This window comes from Myotis myotis, unplaced genomic scaffold, assembly GCF_014108235.1.
Source record: "Myotis myotis isolate mMyoMyo1 unplaced genomic scaffold, mMyoMyo1.p scaffold_m19_p_16, whole genome shotgun sequence".
Lineage (NCBI taxonomy): Eukaryota > Metazoa > Chordata > Mammalia > Chiroptera > Vespertilionidae > Myotis > Myotis myotis.
The window spans coordinates 35,943,611-35,969,158 of NW_023416320.1; the positions used below are offsets into that span (position 1 = coordinate 35,943,611).

General features: G+C 39.9%; 1 protein-coding gene across 1 annotated transcript in view; it reads left to right on the forward strand.

Moving 5' to 3' along the window:
- CUNH8orf34 (chromosome unknown C8orf34 homolog) overlaps positions 1-25,548 on the forward strand; it is a 241,430-nt gene that overhangs the window by 23,578 nt on the left and 192,304 nt on the right. The window contains 1 exon segment of the mRNA XM_036338220.1: positions 20,176-20,323. Coding sequence (XP_036194113.1) covers positions 20,176-20,323 — 148 coding nt within the window.

A 25,548-nucleotide genomic window follows, 5' to 3' on the forward strand; every position in this document is an offset into this window, starting at 1 on the left:
CCTGCTTTCAACATAGTGCGTTTTTATCATTATTTGGCTCAGTGGATGACAAGTCAGCAAAAACAGTTGAGGGTTTTTTTTAAATGAATGCAGGCCCAATGTCTTGGTTCTCACTGGGGCGTATTGAATGCATGCATCACTATTTAATTGACATAAAAACCACTTTTGCCACATTGACTGAATTCAGTCATACTGTTTGGTAAATAGACATATGTAAGACATTGATGAGCTCAGCAAATATTTCACCTGTAAGACAATTCGGGAAGAAACACACACACACATACACTTATATATATGCGTATATATATGTATATGTGTGTGTATATATACATATATATTCAATTCAAGGCATTAAGATTTACAACACATGCACTGGCTTCAGAAGATTCTTTTGGGAAAACATTAACTCCTTTTTACGTGTCAAAATGTGCCTGAAGGCTAAATTCCAATGAAAGTTCATATTAATAAATTAAATAATAAAATGCAAGCAAAAAGATGAAAGCTAATACATAAACTTGTTCTTGGAAAAAGAAGGCTTTGAGGTGACAGAATTACCATTACTAATTCTAGAAGAAAGTATAATGAATAAAGCGTGAAAAATTTCAGTTATCTAGTACAAGAACAGATTAATGAAAGAATGCTTCATATTTTTTATGAATATTTTAAGAAGTGCAACAAGGAGCTTGACTATATTGGCTAGTTTAATTGTCACATTATCGGAAGGAGGAAAATTAGGCAATAATTTTCTAACAAGAAGGGGACACAATAAACTTCATGATCTGTATTCAGAAGTCCTGCTCTAACTTTTAATCTTCCAAAGAGGAGCCTTTTAGAGGTTAACTATTTAGGTTCTGATTAATCCACTCAATCCCAGCCTTTCATATACATCCAGTATTATATTTTCAGGCTTGCAACTATTGCTTTTTGAGTATTCTGACATCTTTGGAACATCTCCACCATTTCTATCCTATGTTTAAAATACCAAAGCAGCCCAACCAGCATGGCTCAGTGGTTGCGCATCGACCTTTGAGCCAGGTGATCACGGTTTGATTCCTGGTCAGGGCACATGCCCGGGGTTGTGGGCTCAATCCCTAGTGCGGGGCGCGCAAGAGGAAGCAATCAATGATTCTCTCTCATTGTTGATGTTTCTTTCTCTCTCTCTCTCCCTCTCCCTTTCTCCCTGAAATCAATAAAAATGTATTTAAAAACCATCCAAACGACATTACAACTTCCTAATGATATTAACAGTTTAAAAATACAATGGCTTGTCTTTTCTTGTGTAAGCTCCTAAATGTCCATGACATGAGAGGCTGACCTTAGGTCCCTGCCAATTCCACTTGGATCTGTGTTATGATTTGAGAAATGTTAAGGCATTCCCTTCACCTCCTTCCAAAATGCTCTTTCCCCACCAGATCTTTAAGTTCCATGCTATTTATGTCATTAGGGCAAGGTTTCTCAGTCTCAGTGTAGTTGACACTTTGGACCAGATAATTCTTTGTCGAAGGGAAATGGGTTTCAAGATATTTAGCATTTCTATGGACTAGACGCTAGTAACTCTCCTCCCAGTCGTGACCATCAAAAATGTCTCCAGACATTACAAAATGTGCCTGAGGGGCAACATCACCACAGATTGATAACCACTGCTTTAGGGAAAGGCATTAAGATTCATCTTACAGGGCAAGTCACTGCCTTGTCAGACTGGGCCGCTTTATCATTTAGCAATGTTAACTGTGGCCAGAAGGAACTGAATACAGAACAGGTTAAATTCAGGGAGATAGCATGGCAAGAATCAGCAAAAGCTAGGTAGGTGGTATGTTTTCAGAGAGCATAAGCCCAGGTGGGGTGCTCCATCAGGTGTCCTCTCAAGTCAGGGAGCAAAGCATTTCATTTTCTCACTTAGCATATATTAATATGCATCTGCTCATCAAGAATACAACATGAAGAAGACGCCATTAGAAATAGAGAAGGGGGCAGCTGTGGTGGTGGAGAGGAAGATGAAAATGTTCCTGAAAAGAAATTGAGTTCCTATGGTAGAAGACACAGAAATAGAATTTTCTTCATAGTACTTTATGTCTCTACTTGATATGATTTTTTTTTCAAAGAAAATAATCATATAGAAAGCCACTCTAAATAATTGTGCAGAACTAAAAACAATAAAAAATGCTATTACTGCACTTCCAATGTGTGAGCATTTAGGTTGAATTAGTAAAAGACACTTAATGGCTCACAAACTGGAACTTTCTGCAGTTGTTGTATGACTTCTTTGCTGTTCGAGAGCAACTTTCTGATTAGCACCAACTCCCATTTCCTGGTAGTGTGTCCCAGCAAATACTTGATTGCTTCCTGTTGATAGTTATTTTCCACCAATCATTTCCAGTAATGAATTTCATGAAGATTGCTTCTGGTTTTTGTCCCCATAAAATTTTATTTTTTTCAGATAAAGCAGACATTCAATTTATTGTTTCTTCTCCCTTTTTGCTCATTATTCCGTGGAGAAAAGCCTTTTTTTTTCTGGGAACATTAGCCTTTATTTATTTATTTATTTATTTAAATGTTTATTGTTGAAAGTATTACATATGACCCCCTCTTTCCCCCATCAACCCCCTTCAGCCTGCCCTGCCCCCTTCCCCAGGCCCTCACCACCCCACTGTGTGCATCCATGGGTTATGCATACACACATACAAGGTCTTTGGCTGATTACCTTCCACCCACCCACTCACCCTCCCTCCGAGATTCCACACTGTCCCATGCCTCCATGTCTCTGGATCCACTCTGTTCATCAGTTTATTTTGTTAATTAGATTCCATGGAGAAAAATCTTTGCAAAGGTTGTATAAAAGTTTTGGGGATAAAATGTAATTGCTTATATTTTGAATTTAGCAACTTCATCCTTTAAGCTTGATAGCCTCATTGTATTTAATTCCAGAGCCCCAGTGGAGTCTAACGTAGCTTTAGAGAAGTAGAAGGACCCTATGTCCATTAAACTATCTTCCATGGATGGTTCACACTAAACTAGCAGTTCTCAAAACTTTGGCATGTATCAAGTCATCTGGAAAAAGCACAGAATTCTAGGTCCCATTCTCAGAGCTTTTGATTCAGTAGATATGAAGTGGAAACCAAGAATATGCACATCTAGTTCCCAAGTCTATGTGCAACCTGCTGGTCCAGAGATCCCACTTTGAGAACCACTGCTCTGTGAGCTTTACATCAGTGTTGTAAGTTTCACATTAGCCTTTTCTCACTAGGAACTGTACTGCAACCCTTTTGCATTGTCAATTGATAAAGAATGCATGTAGCCCAGTGGTTGAGTGTCGACCTATGAACCAGGAGGTCATGGTTCGATTCTGGTCAAGGCACATGCCCACGTTGCGGGCTCAATCCCCAGTGTGGGGCATGCAGGAGGCAGCTGATCAATGATTCCCTCTCATCATTGATTTTTTTTTTCTCTCTCTCCTTCTTCCTTCCTCTCTGAAATCAATAAAGATATATATATATATGTAAAGAATGCTTGTAAAATACCAATTATAGGGAGTGCTATCCACTAGGTATATAGTGACTTGAAGCTTTATCATGACTAATAAGATATGACATCCAGATTTTAGTATGCATTTATTATACAGAGATTTATAAAATCACCCCTCCTAGAAAATGGAGGTAGAATAGTGAGGAAAATATTTTCCTCATGGAGCCTGTAATTTATCAAGGAAAAAGAATGGGATAAAATTCAAAGACAGTTTCCATCTCTGTGGCTCAGCATCATCCATGATCTTGGGATACTTCTCATTTTCCATACATCTATGATGATAATAATCCTTGCATAGTTGCCGTGAATTAAATGAGGTTTCATAAGTGCCTAGTATGATACCAAATAGTACTTAGATGTGAGGTATGAACTATGCTTCTAGTGCATGTGGGCTAGACTATGAGAGAGAGAAAGAAATAGATGACTGTAAGGCATTGTGATGATGTCTTATAAGCTTACTAGAGGCCCGGTGCATGAAATTCGTGCATGGGGGTGGTCCCCTCAGCCCAGCCTGCACCCTCTCCAATCCAGGACCCCTTGGGGGATGTTCGACTGCCAGTTTAGGGGTGACCAGCAGTCGGACATCCCTCTCATAATCCTGGACCACTGGCTTCTAATCGCTCACTTGCCTGCCTGCCTTGCCGCCCCTAATTGTCTAACCCTGCCAGCCTGATTGCCCTTCACTGCCTCTGCATGCCAACCTGATCGCCCCTAACTGCCCCCCCCCCCCGCTGGCCTGGTCGCTCCTAACTGCCCCCCCCCTGCTGGCCTTGTCACCCCTTTGGGCCCCCCCTGCCAGCCTGGTCACCCCCAACTGCCCCTCCTGCTGGCCTGGTCGCTCCTCACTGCCCCCCCTGCCAACTTAATCACCCCCAACTGCCTCCCCTGCCATCCTGGTTGCCTCCAACTGCCCTCCACTCCCCACCGGCCGGCCTGGTTGCCCCACGCAGCCTGCTTGTTGTTTGGTTGTCCCTCACTAACCCCCCTGCTGGCCTGGTTGTAGGCAGCCATCTTGTGAGGGTGTGAGGTTTAATTTGCATATTACCTCTTTATTATATAGGATTTTGAGCCAATCTAACACCTAAATATACTCTCTGTCCACATTGCTGTACATGGCACATGCCTCCCTTTCTAAAGGTGTGAATTTATTTTATAATTATTGTATTGTAAAGGGCATGGATGACACTATTTCTTAAATTGTTGCTTAGGAACTCAGAATTTATTAGGTACTTGGAGACTTGTTCATCCAAGGGGTTATATATTAAAAATCTAAAGGTGAGACCAAATAAAAGAAAGTGATCTTTGATTTATGGAAGAGGCGATTTGGCAATTTCTTTTCTATTTGTTTTTTCAAAAGGATTGGTGAACTTACATGGCAAGAAATATATTACCTTTCACATAAGAGGAAAATCTAGTTCAAGGACAGTTTCTTTGGATGAAAATTATTCTTAGGTTTTCATAATCCTAATGATAACCTCTTTTAACCTTTTTTCTAAGATGCTTATGTATTAAGCCGTATGAGTAAGCATTTTGGTGAGCTACAGTTCCTCTCGAAGTGATCACTACCACCATGACTATTAGTTAAAAGGCAGCTCCTCCATTTTTCCAGATTAATGTATCATATTTCATTAATCTGAGTGTGTTTTGCCTTCTCCCTCACTGCTGTATCTTTCCTTTTGATAATGGATTTTTTTACTGTGGAAGGAATGAGAAGGAAGCAGAACGCATTGAGCATATACTTGATTGAGGATGAGGATGTGGGTTCTGCCTCTGAGTCTGCTGGTCTGTGTTCTGGACCAGCATCCTAAAATTTGAGTTCCATGTACAAGAGTTGAGAATGATGAACTGAGTTTCTTCTCCTTGGAAAGTCTGAGGTAGCCGAGTTTGACTGATTAAATCTATGAAAATTTTTGAGCTAGAAGGTGGTGGCTACATGCTTTCTACATAACCCATAAGCAGGTCAAGAAGATAAAGCTGGCAATAAGATACTATACACAAAGGCAGATGCTCTGGTAGTAGGAGGTAATACAAATCAGAAGGGATTATGAATGGAGACTGCATCACATAGAATTCTTTAAAACTAGGACAGTCTTTTTTCCATTCTTTTTCCTCCCTCCCTCCCTCCCTCCCTCCCTCCCTCCCTCCCTCCCTCCCTCCCTCCCTCCCTCCCTCCCTCCCTCCCTCCCTCTCTCTCTCTCTCTCTCTCTCTCTCTCTCTCTCTCAGTGATAGGACTTTTACCAAGTTTTGAAAATCCAGTTCCTCTATCTCGCCCAGGCCATGAGCTCTGGAACCAGGGAATCTGAAGTTAAGTCCACTTCTACCACCTATCAGCTCAGGTTTTTGTCTATAAAATTGAGATGAAGGTTACCTGTGAGTATAGTTGCAGTCTGAATCAGCCAGGGGTTCTCCAGAAAAACAGACCCAACAGAGATTTCTTTTAAGGAAGGGACTGATTGAATGAGGTCCACCCACCTTAGCAAGGGTAATCTCCTTTACTTAAAGTCAACTGGTTGTAGATGTTAACCATATCTGCAAGGAATCTTTACAGCAACACCTGAGTATTAGACTAAATAACTGAGTGCTACGGTCTAGCTAAGTTGACACATAAAACTAATCATCAGAGTCATCATATTAATAATGGCTAGTATTACTTAACTATGCGTTAAGTGTTCCCATGGAATATTTCCTTTCATTCCGATAAAAACCACAGGAGAAGTTATGACCTTAGGATAAAACTTCCTTTGTCCCACAGTAACTTGCACAGGCACGGGACCCAGGCCATGTCTGGGTCATCTAGACTAGAGGTCTGTCACAAAAGTTTTCAAATTCAAATTACAAAGGAGAAATTTTTTTACCACCCCAAAACTCAAGGCTGTCCTGATGTGCTGGTGGCCATGCCCCCTGCCCGCTCCCCTGCCACCATGCCATGAAACAGGCTGGTTGAGGAGCCATGAGGCCAGCGGGCTCAGAAAAGCGACGAAGAGAGTCAGAGGAAGGTAACCATGGAAGTCCCTAGAGGTCTTTCCTCTTCTCCAGTTGGACCTTGTTAGCTGCTTGTTGCTTCTCTTTTCTCAGCAACTTTGATTTGGGTTTCTGTCACTTGCTAGCAGAGTCCAGCATGATACTGTCATATCGCTATCAAACTGACGGTAACCAACATCCATAGAATCTGAGTGGCTTGAACCACAAAAATGTATTTCTCACTCTTTTTAAAAAATATATTTTTATTGATTTCAGAGAGGAAGGGAGAGGGAGAAAGAGATAGAAACATCAATGATGAGAGAGAATCATTGATTGTCTGCCTCCAGCAAGCCCCACACCGGGGATTGAGCCCACAACCCAGGCATTTGCCCTGACCGGGAATCGAACTGTGACCTCCTGGTTCATGGGTCGACACTTAACCACAGAGCCACACTGGCCAGGCTTATTTCTCATTCTTACTCAGTTTCCATCTTGGTCCGTGGTAAGTCTGGTCTCCAGCATCTTCATTCAAGAACCTCTGCTGTCTGAAATAAGGCTGGCCACCACAGCAGAGGGCCAAAGCATGGCAGATAGTGCACTGGCTCGAAAAGCTTCTGCCCAGACTGACACATCATTTCTGCTCACATTTCATTGTCCAACGCAAATCCAAAGCCCCCTGGAAGGGGGAAAGTGTAATTCTGCAATGTGTCCAGAAGTGGAAAACCAGGAAAATTGATGAACATCACTAATAAATGCTGAATAATTCATATAACTTTTCACTCAAGTAAAATACATTGGATAAAATCAATTGGTTTTATTGATAAAAAGGGTAACTGATTTGAAGAGTGTATAAATTCAGATTTCAAAATTATGAATTTTTCCATTTTTTACTACGATTTTTGTTTCTTATCTATAAGATATTTTCCTCCCCTGAGGCCACAGATATTTTCTCTTACATTTTTTCCTCCCCACTTTAATAAATCGAGTTTATTTTCGTATGTGGTTTGAATTAGGAATCTAATTTTAAAGGTCTTAAATATATAGAAAGCAAATTATCTCAGTATCCTTATAATATAGTCCATTTTTCTTCCTTGATATGTAAGTCAGTCTATAAAATATATTAACTTGCCATCTTTACTTGGGTGCATGGAGGAATTAGATTTCTTTTATAGTTAAACTAGAATCAAAAATAAGTTGTGGCACTTTTGAGTTTTGAGTACAAGAATGATTGCTGGATTGGCCTTTGTAACTTTTTGTATATTTTCCCAAAATATAAAAATATAATGTCCTGCCAAAACTATTATTTTTCTTTTGCACGTTCTTGAATTACAGATAAAATTTTGTTAGAAAATAACTTTGCTTACCAAATAGATTTTACTCCCAATTATGCTTTACTTTTTAAAAAAATCCTTAATTAAATGTATAAAAATTGATAGCCTCTGAGAGTCCGCTTTAAAGGAGACTGACCCCAGTTCATCCTCAATCTCTTTTTGGTTTGAGTAGCCTACGTTAGGGATTGCAGTCTTATTTCCTCTCATAGGTTATTATGATTTTGAAAAGTGATAACATCATGTTCTTGGCTTCTCGGAATAAAGACTAAGCTTTGGAAAGAGCCCAAGGAATGAATGTTGACCTTGGAAAGGTTTCCCCAGGAATATATTAGAGAAACACATTACTTTCTTAATTTTGTTTAATCCATTTAACCAAAAACTTTATTTTATTTGTAAAACAAAGCTGAAAAACAAAGCATGCTCACTCATGCATTAAACTAATGATTTGGGGCTGGACATACGGAACACTGAAATTGATGTATATCTACATATTTAGTGAATGTCCTACAACTGGATAGCGTTTTTGTGAGTACCATGAGTTGAATTTAGGTATTAGTGGGTGCTGGCTAAGGTTAGCCCTTTTGAAACGGAGGGGTAGTCTCACAATAATTCCATTAATCACAAGGAATGCTGGCTTTAGTAATATGATCAGATATACAAGTGTGGAGAATTGACGCATTCTCCTTGGCAGAACTGTTCATTGTTGCAATAAATAAATGGAGGATATCATGAAGCATATCTTACATTTTTTGGTGGAGCAAGGCATGGGAATGTGAGATCAGTGAAAATGAGGAATTTTGCAATGAACCTTCTTTCCCGCCTGCAGTGACAAATTGGAAGCTATTTCACAGCCTAAAAATCAGGCTTCTGCATGACTTTCACTCTCACTTGGCTTCCTCAGGATGGCATAGGGAAGGGAAATCAACAGCATGGCAAATAATAGAGAAAGGACAACCTTTAGAAGAAGATTTACTAAAGGAAGCAAGTTATTTCAGTGTAGAGTTTGAGAAAAGGGAATTAGAGGAGGAGGACATGTCGGGGATCTAGGGGAGAGAGGATGGGTGGTTAGGATAAGGGAGTGACATCTGATTAGAGAGGATGGAGATTCTAGATGGAATTAAGAGGTACCAGCAGTCATACTTAGTATTTGGCTACCTATGGGAAAGAGGGTGCAGAAGGATTCAGGAATAATACCCTAGAGAGTGACATTGAGTGGGTAAGCATGCTATTTCTAAGAGAGGAAACACACTTTCTTTGGCAATTATGGCCTGAAGTACCAAGTAGTGTACAAAGCAATTTTGTTTCTAAATTTATAAAATTTCCTACAATTTTAGTGATGAATTTTATCCTCTTTTGAGCTCATATGCTTTGTAGTAAGCTCATAATTTCTCAGTTCAAGTGAAGGCAGTGTCTCAATAATTCAGTGCTAAAAATAACGACATCTCTGCTGTTGCCATCTAGTAGCCACTAGTAGTTATGGAACCTCTCACTTAATTGTATGCTCAAGATTTAATTTCTTGAATTACATCCCTCTGAGAGAGAAGGCCATGCTATAGTACATATTAACTGTTAAAGAATCAGCTTATTTGTAAATGCAGTAAGTATTCCATAGTCAAATGAATCATACTAGGTAGAATGCTAGTGATGTGAAGATACTGTTAAATTTTATAGCTTAAATCATAGTTTTTCTAGGATAGGACATGAAACAACTTACTAAATAGCTTTAGGGAGAATTTATCAACAACAAAAAAAGCAGTAATGTGAATTCCTTTATATTATATTCAGTAAAAATATGTGGAAACTATACATAGGGATTTTTATAACAATCAGTGAGCAACTTTTGTGTGCCCAGGGATTAACATTGTCACACTCTGAGGGACACAAACAAAGAAGAGAGCATGGGGCTTTCCCTGGACATGGAGCTGTACTGGAGGAAGGTAGAAAAATATACATTAGTTTTGATACCTCTCTGAATCCAACTTCGCACACAGGCACTCCAATCAAGGATTCAAGATTCTGAACATCTGGAATGGGGCCCCCTGTTCCTAGTATGAATCGCTGGTCAAATACTAATTGTGAGCTCTTTGATGTCAAGGAATGTAGTCTGTTTTATACTTCTCATGTTTGCCTCAGCATGTCAAACAAACAATTAAAATAAAAATGAACAGTCTGACCTGATTAGTACAAGTCAGCAATATGTACTATGAGAAATTTAGAAATATGTATGAGCCCATGTCCTTGTGGTTTAGAAGTTTATAGTTTGCTAAGGGAGAGGCACATGGACGACTATTGTATTAGAACTATATTATTAGAACAGCTGTATAATAGCAGGCAAAGGAGGTGGTGGTGGGGGGGGGTAGGAGGGTGGGTAGGGGGGTGGGAGGGTGCGTGGGGGATTGGGAGGGCCCAGTAGAAAGCCAGTGAGCTTCCAGTACCTATACTGGAGTTTGATGTTGTGGGGTAGAAAATAAACATATTTGTCCAAGAGGTTCAGTGATAAGGAAATCTACAGATCCTGAAGGCAGGGAAATAGGAAGTATGCTGGATACTTTTAATGGTACTACTTTACATCTAATAAAACTGTACACTGTATCCCTTTCTTGGGAGGCTGTACTTACAGAAGTTTAGCAATTTTCACACTCAGTGGAAACCTTGGGAGCATATCTTTGTCTCAATCCCTGCCCGCCCCCCCCTCCCCTCCTTGCCACCAAACAGTAGGAGATATGTCCTTTTCATCCCAATATCGCTCAGTAAAATATCGCTCAGGCCCTAGCAGGGGATTTGGTGTAGGATTAAAGAAAAACAAAAGGCTCAGTGTCTGTTTCTTGAATGTTTCTAAATGTATTATAGTTCCTAAAATGTTAATGATGACATTAATCATTAATAATCATAGCAGTATACAGCACAACTCCTGGTGGCTTTGTAAGCCCAGACAGGTCAGCTCATCCTGGTGGTCTTCAGTTCCCTCATCTGTAAAGTGAGAAGTTTTCCCAGATTGTTTTGCTAGCCTTCTCCAGTTCTAGGGATCTCAGAATATCACTCTGATTCTCTCACCTAGTTCCCTTCATTGCTTTTACACTGAGACGGTCTCCTTTCTCCTAGCCTCAAAGGTATTTCTCCATTCTCGTTTCAATCCCCATATTTTCCTAAATGCCATCCTAATTAGTGTCCCAACTTGCAGTTTTATGCATCATTATCTCAAAATTCATAAATGAACTCTCTGTTTCTTTCATTTAGCAATTACACTTGGAGAAAGATCCATTTGAGTATATATAGATTACTTAATTCTCTTTAATAATTGTTAAGATATTCCAAAATACGGTGTATAATAACTTCTTTAGCCAAAATCCCATCAATAGACTTTTAGGTTATTCACTATCTTTATTTTTCATAGTGGTCAATAAATATCCTTATATAGTTGTCATGTTTGAATTGCTGAATTGGGTTGCACATTTTTACTTTTGAAATGCATTACTTAATTGTGCTGCCCTATTTAAGAAACACTCATTTTGTCCTATGAATTGTCACCGAATATTTTATTTTTATGGGTTTCTTTTAGACTGTTTCTATCCTTTTATTCATGGCATATTTCTAAAGAAAAGCAAAGTATATGTACCACAGTTTACAACCCTGAAACATAGATTATAGGCATACAAAGAGACTAAAATAGAATCTATGATTTTTTCTGTAGCCACTTTAACTATTAGAAATCTTCAGGGCCTCTTAGTTAATTTAAAAACCAAATAGGTCTGCTTAAACAAAGCTAGTTAGGATTCACTTGCATTTGAAACGGTGATTGGTATCTGTGAACACTATCTCAATTACGTTAAATATATGCTTGCAGGTTGATTAGCATAAGCCTAAAGGAATATGTAATCACACAGTTATCAGGAGCAAACATAGTATACTGGAAAACTATTTTGAAAATCCAGTAGAAAAATCAAAACAGAATTATTATTTTGGTCCAGAAGCATTCACTTATATAATTCCCATAAAAGAAATGATTTTATAATGCTTTGAAAAAGTTTCCAGTACTCTTGAGATATTCATGCTATATTTGAGTTGTTTTGCTAAACATGCAGTTTTAGCACTGGGGAAATTTACTGGAAGAAGCAGTGTACAGCACAGCAGTATTTGACTCAGCAACTCTTAACATTCCTTTAGCCGGGGTTGGCTTCGTGGGGGTGTGACCTGGGCCGTCACACAGGCCCCCGCGCTCAGAGGTCTCCATACCTGATTTAATGCTCTGCTCTCACTATCTTTAAATTCTTAATCATTTTTGAACGAGGGGCCCCAAATTTTCATTTTGTACTGTATCCCACAAATTATATGGCCTTTAGTATATTTTTCAATATGAAACTGTACAGTATTTATTAGAATGTATTCTTGAGTCAGTATTAATCTTACGGTCTGATGCTTTGGTTATCTCTTCAGCTTAGGGAGTTTTTATTAATTTTTTTTTAAATTTTCTTATCTGCATTTTCACTTTATTATTCTGAAATGCTTCTTAAAAGGATGTTGGGCCTTCCATATCTTACTCCCATGCCTCTTAATTTATATTTCCCCATCTTTTTGTAATTTTGTTTTATTGTTAGATTTATTCTCTTTTTATTTTTAGATCACTAATATTGCCTCAAATTTATTGAGTCCTTCCATATATATTTTGATTTTAACCATACTATTTTAATCCTCACAAATTCTATATCTGCTTCAGATTTCTCAGGTTTCATGGCAGAAAATTCCTGTTTTATAAATGCAACATTCTTTCCAGTAGTTTCCTGAAATAGCTCTACTTCTTCTTGGCTAAGTTGTTCTCTTTGTTTATACACTGTTCAGTTTTTTCCTAAAATTTCTAGTGATTTCTGATTGTTGATTCATATATATGAATGAAAGATAATGATTATCATAGGTAGCTTGTACTGGTCTCTCTGTACTTGAATAGAGTCCCCCATCCGACCTCTTCCTTGACAAGGAAAGCTGGGTATTGGCTTAGAGAGGTTAGCATTTGGGCTTCCTGGAACACACATCAGTGGGAAGTCAAGGTGCTGCCCAATAAGGAGGGCCTTGCTTTGAGGGAGACCTGCTTTCCTGGGCTCACTCCCAGGCATCGGACCTCACCTTCCACGAGATGCGGAGTCCAGTGTTATCTCTGGTTCTACTCTGATGCTTCTTGGAGTCCAAAACTCTCCCTGGAGACTTCCTTAGACAGGTAGCACAAGACAAGGTTCTCTGACCTCACTCTGTGCGTAAAAGCCAAGCTTCCAATGGCACCCCTTAGAAGAGGGAGATGGGATTTCAGGCAGCCCACCTGCTGGGAATGCAATTCCCTAATGACTTATACTGATGGTGTCCCCTTGGCCTCTGTTTGTGCTTTAGCTTTAATAGTCTCTCTGGCTCTCTTGGAAAGAATAGAACTTACCAGGTACTTCTGTTGTCTTTGGTTGTCGTGTCTTCCATGCTTAGATGCAACCATAGTCTTACCCCACCTGCTTCATTTTTCATGCTTCCAGAATTTGTTAAAGCTCTAGTCAAGTGATGGCACCCTTTCTTATTATTCTTGCTAGTATGTTTTCATTCTATGCATAATATCATTTCTGTTATTTTAATGGGTGCTTGGCCATGAGGGAAGGGCCAGTCAATGTGTAAGTGTATAAGACCATATATTATACAAGAAACCAACATGTATTTAACTAGTTGCATAAACGTTACAGAATCACATGGCTTCCAAATAGTATCTGTGGTCTGAATTTCGTGTTGGAAAAAAAATGTTTTTAGTTAAATAAAAATATATAAGCATACACAGCATATTTCATATGTAAAACATTCTTGAAAACAGCTGGCAATTTTCATTGCTTCAGCAGAAAATGGATTTTACTGAATGATTTTGAATCTTTCTAAATCACCTCTTAGTTTACCAGCTGCACTGCGTTCAGTCAGACCCACTGAGGGTTTGTTGAAACTGATTTCTGTTTATTGTTCATCAAGGAATTTTAGTTTTAAGCATATGATGTCTGTTTTTATCAAAACACATATAACTCTACAAAACCTTATATAAAGCATATATAAACAGGGTTCAGCACATACCTTCTGAGAATGGGGGTGTTAGGTGTCTGTAAATTAGAAATGAATTTCCAGCAATTACTGAGGACATCAATATGCTCTTTTACTTATCATAAACCATAAGGAGTGCATGACATCAGCATACTGTTAAATTTAGCTTAATCTAAGAATTTCTGTCTATATCTAATGTCATGATTTTAGTTTATGTAATTTTAGTATTAAATGCCTTAACTGTTAACTTTTTTTGTAAATTGGCTTGGTGTTCTGCATATTAGGTACAAGTTTTCTTTGAAAATGAATATATAAATGTGAATATTCATGTAATATTTTATAATTTGGGATTTTAATGGTAATAGCAGAGTTTTTCTCACTGAGAAAATATTCCTAATAAAAAGGAAAAATTAGTACTTACATGTTTTAGACTCGCTAGTTTTGAGAACTATTTTAAAAATATCTTTTTAACTCCATGTCTTCAGATTATACTGCCTATTGCCCTTCATTGTTATTTTGATCCACAGACCTGTGGGTGGTTCATCTAGATTCCTCAATAGTTTGAAATTCTAATTTTTGCCACACTCTCTAACACTACACCTGTATTTCATCTTGGCAGTTTCCATATACATGTAGATGGCCTTTTCATCATCCTGGTGCCTTTATTGAACTCCTCTAGACCCCTGGTCGGCAAACTGCGGCTCGCGAGCCACATGCGGCTCTTTGGCCCCTTGAGTGTAGCTCTTCCTAAGCCTTAGGAGTACCCTAATTAAGTTAATAACAATGTACCTACCTATACAGCTTAAGTTTAAAAAATTTGGCTCTCAAAAGAAATTTCAGTCGTTGTACTGTTGATATTTGGCTCTGTTGACTAATGAGTTTGCTGACCACTGCGAGTCTAGACCAATGATTTTTACCTAATAACCTGTTTCAGCCATTCCAATTGCTGTTACCAATAACTACCTGTAGGCTCTTCATAGTCTCACTTTAAACATCCTTCTTTCTGACCATCTCCTCTGTCCTTCTAGGTTACTGTTTCTAGTATCCCAATTCCAGCTTTTCTTCGACCACCTGGACATCCAGTCATCGATCCTACCATATTTTCATTTTCCCTTATCTCATTGATGTCCTCACTCAGCTTCCTGTCCATCTTAAGTTCTGGGGCCAGTTGTTGTAATTCTGTAGACAGTTATTGTAATTGCTCCTTTGCATGTCCTCGCAAGTGCCTTGTCCCTCTCTCAGATCATTGCATGCAATTCGCTAAACCACAGCCCTGCCTAAATACAGATTCTTACCCCTTTCACGCCTGCATGCCTGCAGCTGAATGTGCCTGCGAGGAAAACACGTTGCCACACTCACTCATGTATTTCCCCCATCCCTTCCTTTCTCCATGTTTTAAGATGTGCTAGAGTGTCTCATTTTTCTGGGGGAAGTAATAATGCGCCTGTGCTTAAATCTAGGTCTGGATGTGGGTCTGTGTATGGTGCTGCCAACACAGTGGACAGGTGGCCCTTGTAGCAGATGGCCAGGTGCAAAGTGTCCACCTCGGTCAGGCTCTGGCACCCAGACAGTTCATATTACTATTGTTTCACGCATGGTAATAATTGTGGGTGAGCCCTCTCTCCTACACTATAAGCACAGGACGTTTCCGTCATGGTGTTCAGCCTCCATCCTGGACACTGGCTTGCTGTGCTAGGATACGTTTTACTTATGGAGAACGATAAGGCTGTGGAACTTTCTGCAGTCCTGTCTCCATCTCCAACCTGACATTCCAGCTGCATGACTCCTCACCTCAATCTGTCAGCCCCCTATTCTGTCTCTGTATAAATCTTTGTGGGGGCACAATCAATCCTTTTATTGTGAGGAGCAACTTTGCAAAGCTCAGGAGTTAAATATTCATATTCAGGAAAAAGGTTTCTGGATTGAGTGAGAGGCAGAATAATTCCTCTTACAAGTACAATACAGTTGACCCTTGAGCAATGTGGGGGTTAGAGGCACCCCTTCCAGTCAGAAATCCCCATATAACTTTTGACTCCCCAAAACTTACTACTGTTTTGAAAACATTCTGTGTATAAGTGGACCTAAGCAGTTCAAACCCATGTTGTTCAGGGGTGAACTGCATTCATAAATTAGACTCTGACCCAACCAAGATGGCCAACATAGCTTATTGCAAACATTAACTATTTCATTTTGCTTATAACCGAATGTATCCTTTCTTTAATCTCATATATTCATGAATGGAATATAAGGATATCCAAAATTAGTTACTAGACTGATAAAAAATTTAGCAGTGATTGCTTGGTTTATTATGACTGTATGAGCTATCTGCTAAAGACAGTATAAGAACCCTTCAGTTTATTTTAAAAGAAAAAACATACCCACAGAAACTTTCCATCCAGTTTGAAAGGTAAAAAAAGAAGTGCATCAGATCTTAGGAAGTTTCAGGATAGAAATTGCTGTGATTTTAAAGCTCTTATTAATCTAATGTTGCTTTATCTGAATGCTCAGGCCTTATATGACAAGAGTAATCTAGTCGGCCCTTCTATTTATCTTTTTCTCCATTGTTTCATAGCTTTTGTAATGTACAATGAATTTAAATAGAACATAATACATCTCTTCTACAGAAGCAAGATCCAAAATGCTTTAAATTGCATTCCACTGATCCATAACTGGGGTTTACTTGAACCCTGCATTGTTTTACCACAATAGAGGAATGCCCTCTCAGTCATAACTAAATGATTGCTATCCTATCTAATAAAAGAGAAACATGGTAATTAGTGTACGACCGCTACCCTTCCCATTGGCTAATCAGGGCGATATGCAAATTAACTGCCAGTCAAGATAGCGGCCGGCAGCCAGGCAGCTGGAAGCGAACATGAGGCTTGCTTGCTTCAGTGACGCGGACTCCAACGTTCCCCGCCTGCCGGCCTCTGAGCTGCAACTATAAGCAACTATGTTACAAATATAGAAGCTAAACAAAACCCCAGAAACCTGCTTTAGTCGCTGGGCTTCAGCCAGCAGGATCGCAACATTGTTTCAAATACAGAAGGTAAACAAAGGCCAGAAACCTGCTTTCAGCAGCAGAGGCCTAAGAGCTGGAGTCAAGCCTCAGAGCTAAAGCTGGCCCAGAATAAAAAAAGAAAGAAAAACAGGAGCGGTTGGGAGCTTCAGTCACCCGCCAGCCTGAAAACCGCCCTCAGCCCCTCACCCAGACTGGCCAGGCACCCCAGTGGGGACCCCCACCTAGATGGGTGTGTGACCAGCTGCAAACAGCTATCAGCCCCTCACCCAAGCTGGCCAGGCACCCCAGTGGGGACCCCCACCCTGATCTGGGACACCCTTCAGGGCAAACCAGCCGGCCCCCACCCGTGCACCAGGCCTCTATCCTATATAGTAAAAGGGTAATATGCCTCCCAGCACTGGGATCAGCGGAGCCGCAAGGCCTCCCAGCACCGGGATCAGTGTGACAAACCTCCTGATCGCCCTGTGGCTCTGTGTGTGACAGGGGGCGGGGCCACAACCTCCCTATCGGCCCTGCTCTGTTCGTGACAGGGGAAGGCGCCCCAACCCCCTGATCAGCCCTGCTCTGTGCCTGATAGGGGGGAACTCCCCTGATTGCCCCGTGGCTCTGTGTGTGAGAGGCTGCGGTGCCCCAACCCCCAATTGGCCCTGCTCTGTGTGTGACAGGGTGCGGCGCCCCCAACCCCCCCCTCCCCATGGGCCCTGCTCTGTGTGTGACAGGGTAGAGCCATAACCTCCCCATTGGCCCTGCCCTGAGTGTGACAGTGGCAGCGCCCCAACCCCCTGATCGGCCCTGCCCTGTGGGTGATAGAGGGTGACGCCCCAACTGCCCCCCACGGGCCCTGTTCTGTGTGTGATGGGGTAGAGCCATAACCTCCCCTTTGGCCCTGCCCTGAGTGTGACAGGGTGTGGCACCCCAACCCCCTGATCCGCCCTGCTCTGTGTGTTACAGTGGGCGGTGCCCCAACTCCCCTATCGGCCCTACTCTGTGAGTGACAGGGAGGAGCTCCCCAACCCCCTGATCGGCCCTGCTCTGTGCGTGACAGGGTGGAGCTCCCCAACCCTCTGATCGACTCTGCTCTGTGTGTATGGAGCCCAACCCCCCTGATGGGCCCTGCTCTATGAGTGATGGGGGGAGCTCCCCAATCTCCTGATTGGCCCTGCTCTGTGCAAGACAGGGGGTGGCGCCGCAACCTGCCCATCGACCCTGCCTTGAGTGTGACAGGGTGCGGTGCCCCAACCCCCCAATCAGCCCTATCCTGAGCGTGACTGAGGGTGGCAACGCAACCTCTCGATCCGCCCTGCTCTGTGCATGACAGGGGCGACGCCCCAACTCCCCAATCAGCCCTGCTCTGAGCCCGACCAGGGGCTGCACCTAGGGATTGGGCCTGCCCTTTGCCACCCGGGAGCGGGCCTAAGCCAGCAGGTTGTTATCTCCCGAGGGGTCCCAGACTGCGAGAGGGCACAGGCCGGGCTGAGGGACCCCCCCTTCCCCCCGAGTGTACAGATTTTTGTGCACTGGGCCTCTAGTTTTAAATAATAGAAATAAAGAAGACCTGTGTCAGCTGGTTGCTTGCTTATATGTTTTCAGAATATTAAAAGTATTACATTGTGTAATAGGTTGCTTCATGGTATATTTAAGGTGGGATTCCTTTGATCCTTTTACTCCTCCGTTTAGTCTGCACATTTTTGAGATAGCTTGAATTGCTTTATCCATGTCTGTGAGATCACATTGGAAGCTTGTCATCTACACAATCCATTTTGCCTCTACTCAGATAAATCTGTTTGTTCCTAGACTGTTAGAAATGTCAATTAATATCCCTGAGGTATCATGACAGCAGTTTCTTGTATAGGAGGTCAGAACAGTATATTTTTCTGGACTAAGAAATCCATGAACGCTTGAAATATTGTTTACTAGGACACTAAGGCACTTTTATAACTAATATTTACCTGTGGTCAGTTAGCTTAGCAGTCATTCATTCATTCAACACCACCTATGAGTGGTAGAGTTCCAGACCTAGGGAGAGAGTATAGATCAGACCAGGCAGTCCTTCCTCTTAGTGCTCTGGTAGGGATGGGTACAGCCAAGCATCAATCAATGAGTAACTATTAAATGAGATGGTTCAGAAGAGTGCTAAATGGCGTGAAGAAAATAAAATAAGGAAGTGATAAAGATTTATGGAGATTGGTATCTAAGAAGGTCTCATTAGAGATGCATAAATACAAGCCAGCCATCTCAACATCTGAGCGAAAGCATTCAAGGCAAAGGAAATAGGCTATGGACCAAAAAGACAATAAGGTGGGAAATTTCTAGTACCCCTTCTGTTAGCACTCTGATACCTGATTGTATGGCCTACTCACAAGAACCACTGCCTCTCACACATTCTGTACTTAAATTGATCATCGACAGACTAAAATTATGGGCTAAAACCAACAAGATGAGATGTGACTGATGTGAATGTAAAATGGTGCATGTGAGTAACAAACCCCTTTGCTCAGTATATCCATGTGGGTTGGCAGCTGTTCACATGAGAACAGTCTGGGGAGTCTAACTGACCACATGTTGGAGCTTGCTCTTTACTGTTCCTGAAAGGAAAGAAAACAATGTGTAGATATTACCCTTAGTCAGAATTCTGCCCAATTTAAGGCATCATTAGTGCGTCCAAAAATGGAACAGCCTGTCTGGCTGGTGGAGACATCTCCTTTGCTTAACTGTTTAAAAAAAATAAGAAAGAACGAATACTCATCAGGACTTTGGGAGAAAGGAAGTTCTGCAGTGTTTGTAGGCCAGTTTAAGACACTTTTTTGTTTCCTGTGATTCTGAGACTTATTACTCAATTATTTTATTCCAAATAAATGTTCTTCGTTTTGTGATATTTATATACAGTTAGGAAGAAAAAAATATCATTGGTATATAAGGTTGATGGGAAATTGGGTTTATAATGCCATCTTTCTAAATGGTGATCTGAAGTGTAGATTTCTTAGGTTATAATTTTTAAATGAGTTTAGATTAAATTTCTAATGTCTTTGGCCAAGTAGAATAGTAAAAATAAATATATGTATCTTGGCTTTGCCATGTGTCAGCTGTGTAACATGGACAATTTACTTTTCTGTACTACAGTTTCCCCAAAATGAGGACAGTAACGTGTACCTGCCTGAAAAGATTGCCTTTTAAAGGATTAAATTAGTTGCTGTATATAAAGCAGCTAGAACAGTGCCTGGCAATAGTACCTGCTAAGTGTTTGTTCTAATTGTTAGATGTAAATGTATTTTCTGTTCTGCCTTCAGGAATTAATGACCAAATTAATAACTGAGACACCTGACCAGCCAATCCCATTTCTCATTGACCATCTTCAGTCCAAACAAGGAAACCGAGGGCAGCTTCAGCGAACTTTATCTGGATCTGCAGCTCTCTGGGCAGAAAGTGAAATATCAGGTAAATGAAACAATATGTTTTTTTAGTTAATTTTGATACGTGTCATGTAAAACTTTACAAAAAGTCTTTCTGATTATAGTAAGATAAGTCTAGATGGTTACCTAGAGTTTCATGAATTAATCTGTAACTACACCCATATGCTACAATTTGTCATAAAATATTACCGAATTTGAACATAGTGTTAGTATTATGCTTCAAGGTATGAGAATTTGTGTATTAAATTTTATGAAAATAAGAGTCAGATTTTCATGAAGAGATGTGATTCTATATGAATTCAGGCTAATTTTTCTAAGGTTTTTTTCTTTATTTCTTTTTATGAAGAATTTGAATTAAATGTCTGTAGCTCATTTGTAGAAAGGTAAACAAAAGATTTCTCCAAAGTTTCTTTTCTTGTTGTTCAAACTGATGATTATTCTCTATTCCCCCAGCCCAAATTTTATCTGTGTAGGAAGTACAGCCTTAGAAAGGTACCTTTACTCTGGAAATTGGGAACCAGGTTTACCATGAGGCAATACTGTAGTCTCATCTTCCCAGTGAGCCTGGTGAGGTAATTGGGTAGACTTAACTTCCATATCTGCTTGTAAGATAACCCTTTTTCTTCTACACACTGGCCTGTGGGTTGGCATTTAATTTCAAAACCAAATATCCCCACGTCTGTTGCTTCAGGAGCCAGTTCCTTGGCGGATTCCCATGGGAAATCTGACTGCCGGGCCTCCACATGCTTTCCTGCAACGACCCCCTCACTCCTGTCGTCTTCTTTATGCTCTAGTGCTGCCTTGCAAGGATTTTGGTCTCTGGTTGTATTCTCATATGAGTACCCTCTTGAGACCGTATCTCAAAAGCACCCTAAAGAACATAGGGTTTAGGGGATTCCTTTCGGAATGTAGACATCTCTAGTGTCAGTTATCCATAGGGAAGTGATCTGCATCATACAGGAAACTAGGATATGAGCTTTTGGCATTAAAAAGAGCAAATTCCTCTTTCTTCTTGGCCTGACTTTCTTGGGTTTAGGCTCTGAGGAGGTTGGTATATAGGCATGTACTGTGGTTTGCAGGTACAAAGAAGACAGTCATTATGTCAAGCAGAAGAGATGAACATCTGTGAGCCCAGGGAAGCTCGTATGAGCCTATACTTATAAATTATAGTATATGAAGAGGCAGGAATGTATGAAATTGTAGATTTATCAGCTTATGTTTCATATCTCACAGTTCCATGTGTCAGAAGTCTGCTAATGGTTTAACTAGATTCTTTGTTTAATCTCACGTCTGGAAATTAAGATATTGCCTGGGCTACACTCTGATCTGGCATAAGAAAGAACCTGCTTCCAAACTCATTCACGTTATTGGCCAAATTAATTTCCTTGTAGGTAGATGACTGGGGTCCCTGTCTCCTTGCTGGATTTCAGCCCAGGTTGCTCTCAACTCCTCCATGCAACCTGCAGTCCTTTGCCACATGCCTCTGTCACATTATGGCAGCTTACTTCTTTCAAACCTGAAAGGGGATTTGTCTCATTCAGGTTTAATAAGATGGAATCCTATATAACATAATCATAGCATTGACATTCCATCATCTTTGCCATATTCTATTCGTTTGAAGTAAGTCAAAGATCATGTCGACACTGAAGGAGAGGGAACTATATATAAGGTATAACATCAGGGGACAGAGATCATGGGGGTCATCTTAGAATTCTGACTGGCACAAGTGCTTAATGACGCACTGCTTAGAGAGGGTGAAGGAGGGGTGGAGATTACTATAACTCCCAGCTTATTAGCTTGAGTAATGGTATAAATGCTTGTTTAATAAAGTAAGATAGTATCACAGGACTAAATTTATGAATGATAGTAAGTTCAGTTCCCCTTGATAGATTTGATCTTCTTGTGGGGCATGTTAGTAGATAATTCCAGCAGGCAGGAATGAGTCTAAAACTTTTGGGATGGGTCAAGGCAGGAGTCACAGGTGAGGCATTCATATCATATATAAAATCATTAAAACTGTGGGAGTGAAGGAATGGAAGAAGTTGTGGTTAAATTAACAGATTGAGTAGGAGATGGACTGGGAGAAGGCCAGTGTAAGGTCATAGCTGAAACCTAAAATTTTGTCTGTCTGTTGAGAAGTGAGGTTGTTTACTGAGGACAGCTGAAGATCTTTAGAGGCCAGTGTAAGTGAAGGTTCAGTGAAGTGGGAGAGGTACAGAAGGACAGCAGATTGTGCAATCTGAGACTTGAGGTGGAATGATTCCAGATAATGAGAAAGTCCTATTGATGGCCATAGTCTGGGAGTGTCATAAGCATCAGGGAAGTGAAGCTTTCAAAGTTGAGTACAAGGAAGTCTGAGGCTTAATGGGTGGTTTTTTTTAAGGATTAAGAGGTCACCAGGGTTTCATCCAAGTTGTTGAAAGGTCTAGGGACACTGTGCCAATATCATGAGTAGGGTTGCAAGAGATATCAGGGCCAGTACTCTGGTGATAATGAAGCGTGGTGAACAGTGTAGACAGCCAGCATGAATCACAAGTCAGGAGGGACTTTCAGCTTTACATTGCTGGACCCGGAAAACCCAGCCAATGGAGAAGAGAACACTCGCCACTCCAGGAAGCTGCGGAGCAGGGAGTGCTCTTGGGGGAGGAATGAGGTATCTCTTAAGACATGAGAGAGGGGAAGGGGTTAGAACAGAGGAGTGTTTGTTTCCCATGAAATGTATGTTCCAGAAGATGAAGAGGGAAAATTTTGGAGGGCAGAATATGACAAAAGGGAGAAAGGAAGCACAGAATAATCCTTGGATATGAATATAGCTGGAGAAATTTCAGTTCAGGTGACAGTCAATAATGCTAGTTTAAACCTTGCCTGCAATTTTGAATTGTTTCTTTTGGTGTATGTTCTAATTAGTTAGAAAATATCTCAATATTCAAAGTATATGGGTATGATACTTTTTGAAAACATCTCAAGATGTCCTCTTATGGCCTTTAAATGGATCTAGCAATTTAGGACACATCGTATTTTCCAGAAGTTTGACATTTAACATTGTTGAGGACAAACCTGAAAGCAGCCTTATTTTATTCCTTTTAGATATTTTAATTATTCTTTTTAAACACAAATGGGATTTGCTTTCTTTTCATTTTTGATGTTTAAAAGTTTACTGGGAATACATCTAAATGTTTGTCTCTTTAACTTTCCCTATGCTCACTAAATCCTTTCAATCAACAAATCCCGCTCATAAGCCTAGAACATTTTTTTTTCTTTTGTGTACTTAGTTATTGCTTCTATTATATTTGTTTAGGTTTCTTCTTAAGGAAAATCAAGTATGTGTAAATATTGTTCTCTATCCCCCTCATTTCATTACACATGATATTTTCCTTTCTTTATAGAATAACTTTTAGGGAAATTTATTTGTCAATGTGTTCTGTGCCACTGATTCAATTTTCTGCAGTGTCAGTTTTCTCTTTCTGGCTTTGAACAGAAATTTAAATGTTGGTATTGCATTTCAGCTTCCTATCAGTATTTCCTTATCTTCTTCTTTTTTTTTTTTTTTTAAATCTCTGACTGCAGTTATATTTTTTTAACATAGGTTAGTTAGCCTATCTCCTCTCTCATTTCTTTTTGGTTCATAGAATCCATTTTATTTTATTTTTATTGGCAAGTTAGCCACAATGTAAAATTTGAACATTTTCAATAATAAATCTTTTGTAAAACCATCCGTTTCCTCTGTATCTTGAATGCTGTATTCTTGTTTTGTATATTGAATGTTTTTCTTAAAATCATTTATTAATTCAAATTTAAATGAGGAATGTTCTATTTTTAGGCTTGTCAATACGTGAACTCTTCTTTGTCCTCTCACTGTATAGCTTGGAATTTTTTGACTCCTTCTAAAGAATTTTAGAGAGACAGGTGAAAGCAATCATAGCCACTGCTAAAATTTCCAGTATCAGTATAATCCTGTGGGTCTCAGCTAAACTGACTAGTGACTGTATGTCTCATCTCTTTTCAAACAACTAAATTAGAACAATATTATTACTGGATTATTTAAATTAATGTGGACTTGTTTTTCCTTGCCAGTCGTGGAGAATTTAAAAGACCACAAAATCCAGTGTATCTTTTCTCTCTGGTTCCTTTTAGCTTTCCTTTGTATCATGAGCAGCTATATTTTACAAACAGGATTCTTTATTCCTTTACCATATTACATTAGAATAAATTATGGTGCTAGGATGCATGTAGAAAGAAAAATTCTGAGAGATTATGAAACAACATAAGGAGATAACTCTGAGACAGGGGCAAACATTGTGGATGTCTTGAAACCCTCCAACATCTTTCTGATTTGCCTATCTTTTGTCTTAATCCTACCAATAGAAATACCACCTGGGTTCTGGCAGACCACAGGCCAATATTTCAGTTCCTAGTGTGTGAGAATATTTATACCTCTTTTGGTATTTAATGGGATATTGGAGGTAGAAAAATTGAATAACACCTAGTTAAGTACAACCTTAGCATGAGCATTTGAGAAATCCACATGCTGTTTATTTAGTGCTTATAGGTGGGTGGCCAGAGAAAGATGTATGACTTGTTCATAAAGCTGGGGTGAAAACTTCTAAATGTAAATAAGAAGACAGAGGGAAACTCTAAAGAATGCCACCTGGATGAAAGAGGTTGAGGAAGCAATGAATGGGACAGAGACGGGGTAGTCAGGTTAAAGGGATGAGAGGTTGGTAATGCTCTGAGAATAGAAGAAAACATTCTGCAAAGGTAAGTCTGTCTAAAGAGATGGAATGCTTGGTGGAGAAGTGAAGAGGGATGAACTCTTGAAAAGATCACTTACCTTGGGAATTGGTATGACATTGACCACCTTTGAAGGGGAACTATAACTTTAGCAAAGTTGGTTGAATTAATCTTTCTTGCAGAAACAAGTGGGAAAATAAGTGATGCTGAGGAAGAAACTTAGGTGAAGTCAGTTTTCTGTGCCATAGTAAATAATGGATAAACTAACATCAGTAAATATGTAGTTTTTTATTTTCCACAGAATACAATGTTTTCTTCCATGGCAGCATTTAAAGAATGTTATTTTAAGTAATGGTAACCCATGCCTTTCAAGGCCTTTCAAATAATTTCAGTTTAAAATGACCTTAATCATATTACTATACACACTGATTCATATCAAATTGATAACTAAAATGTACAGGGGAAATTAAGCAAGAAATGCTTTTGGATATTTGCATCATTTTTTATTTTACTTTATTA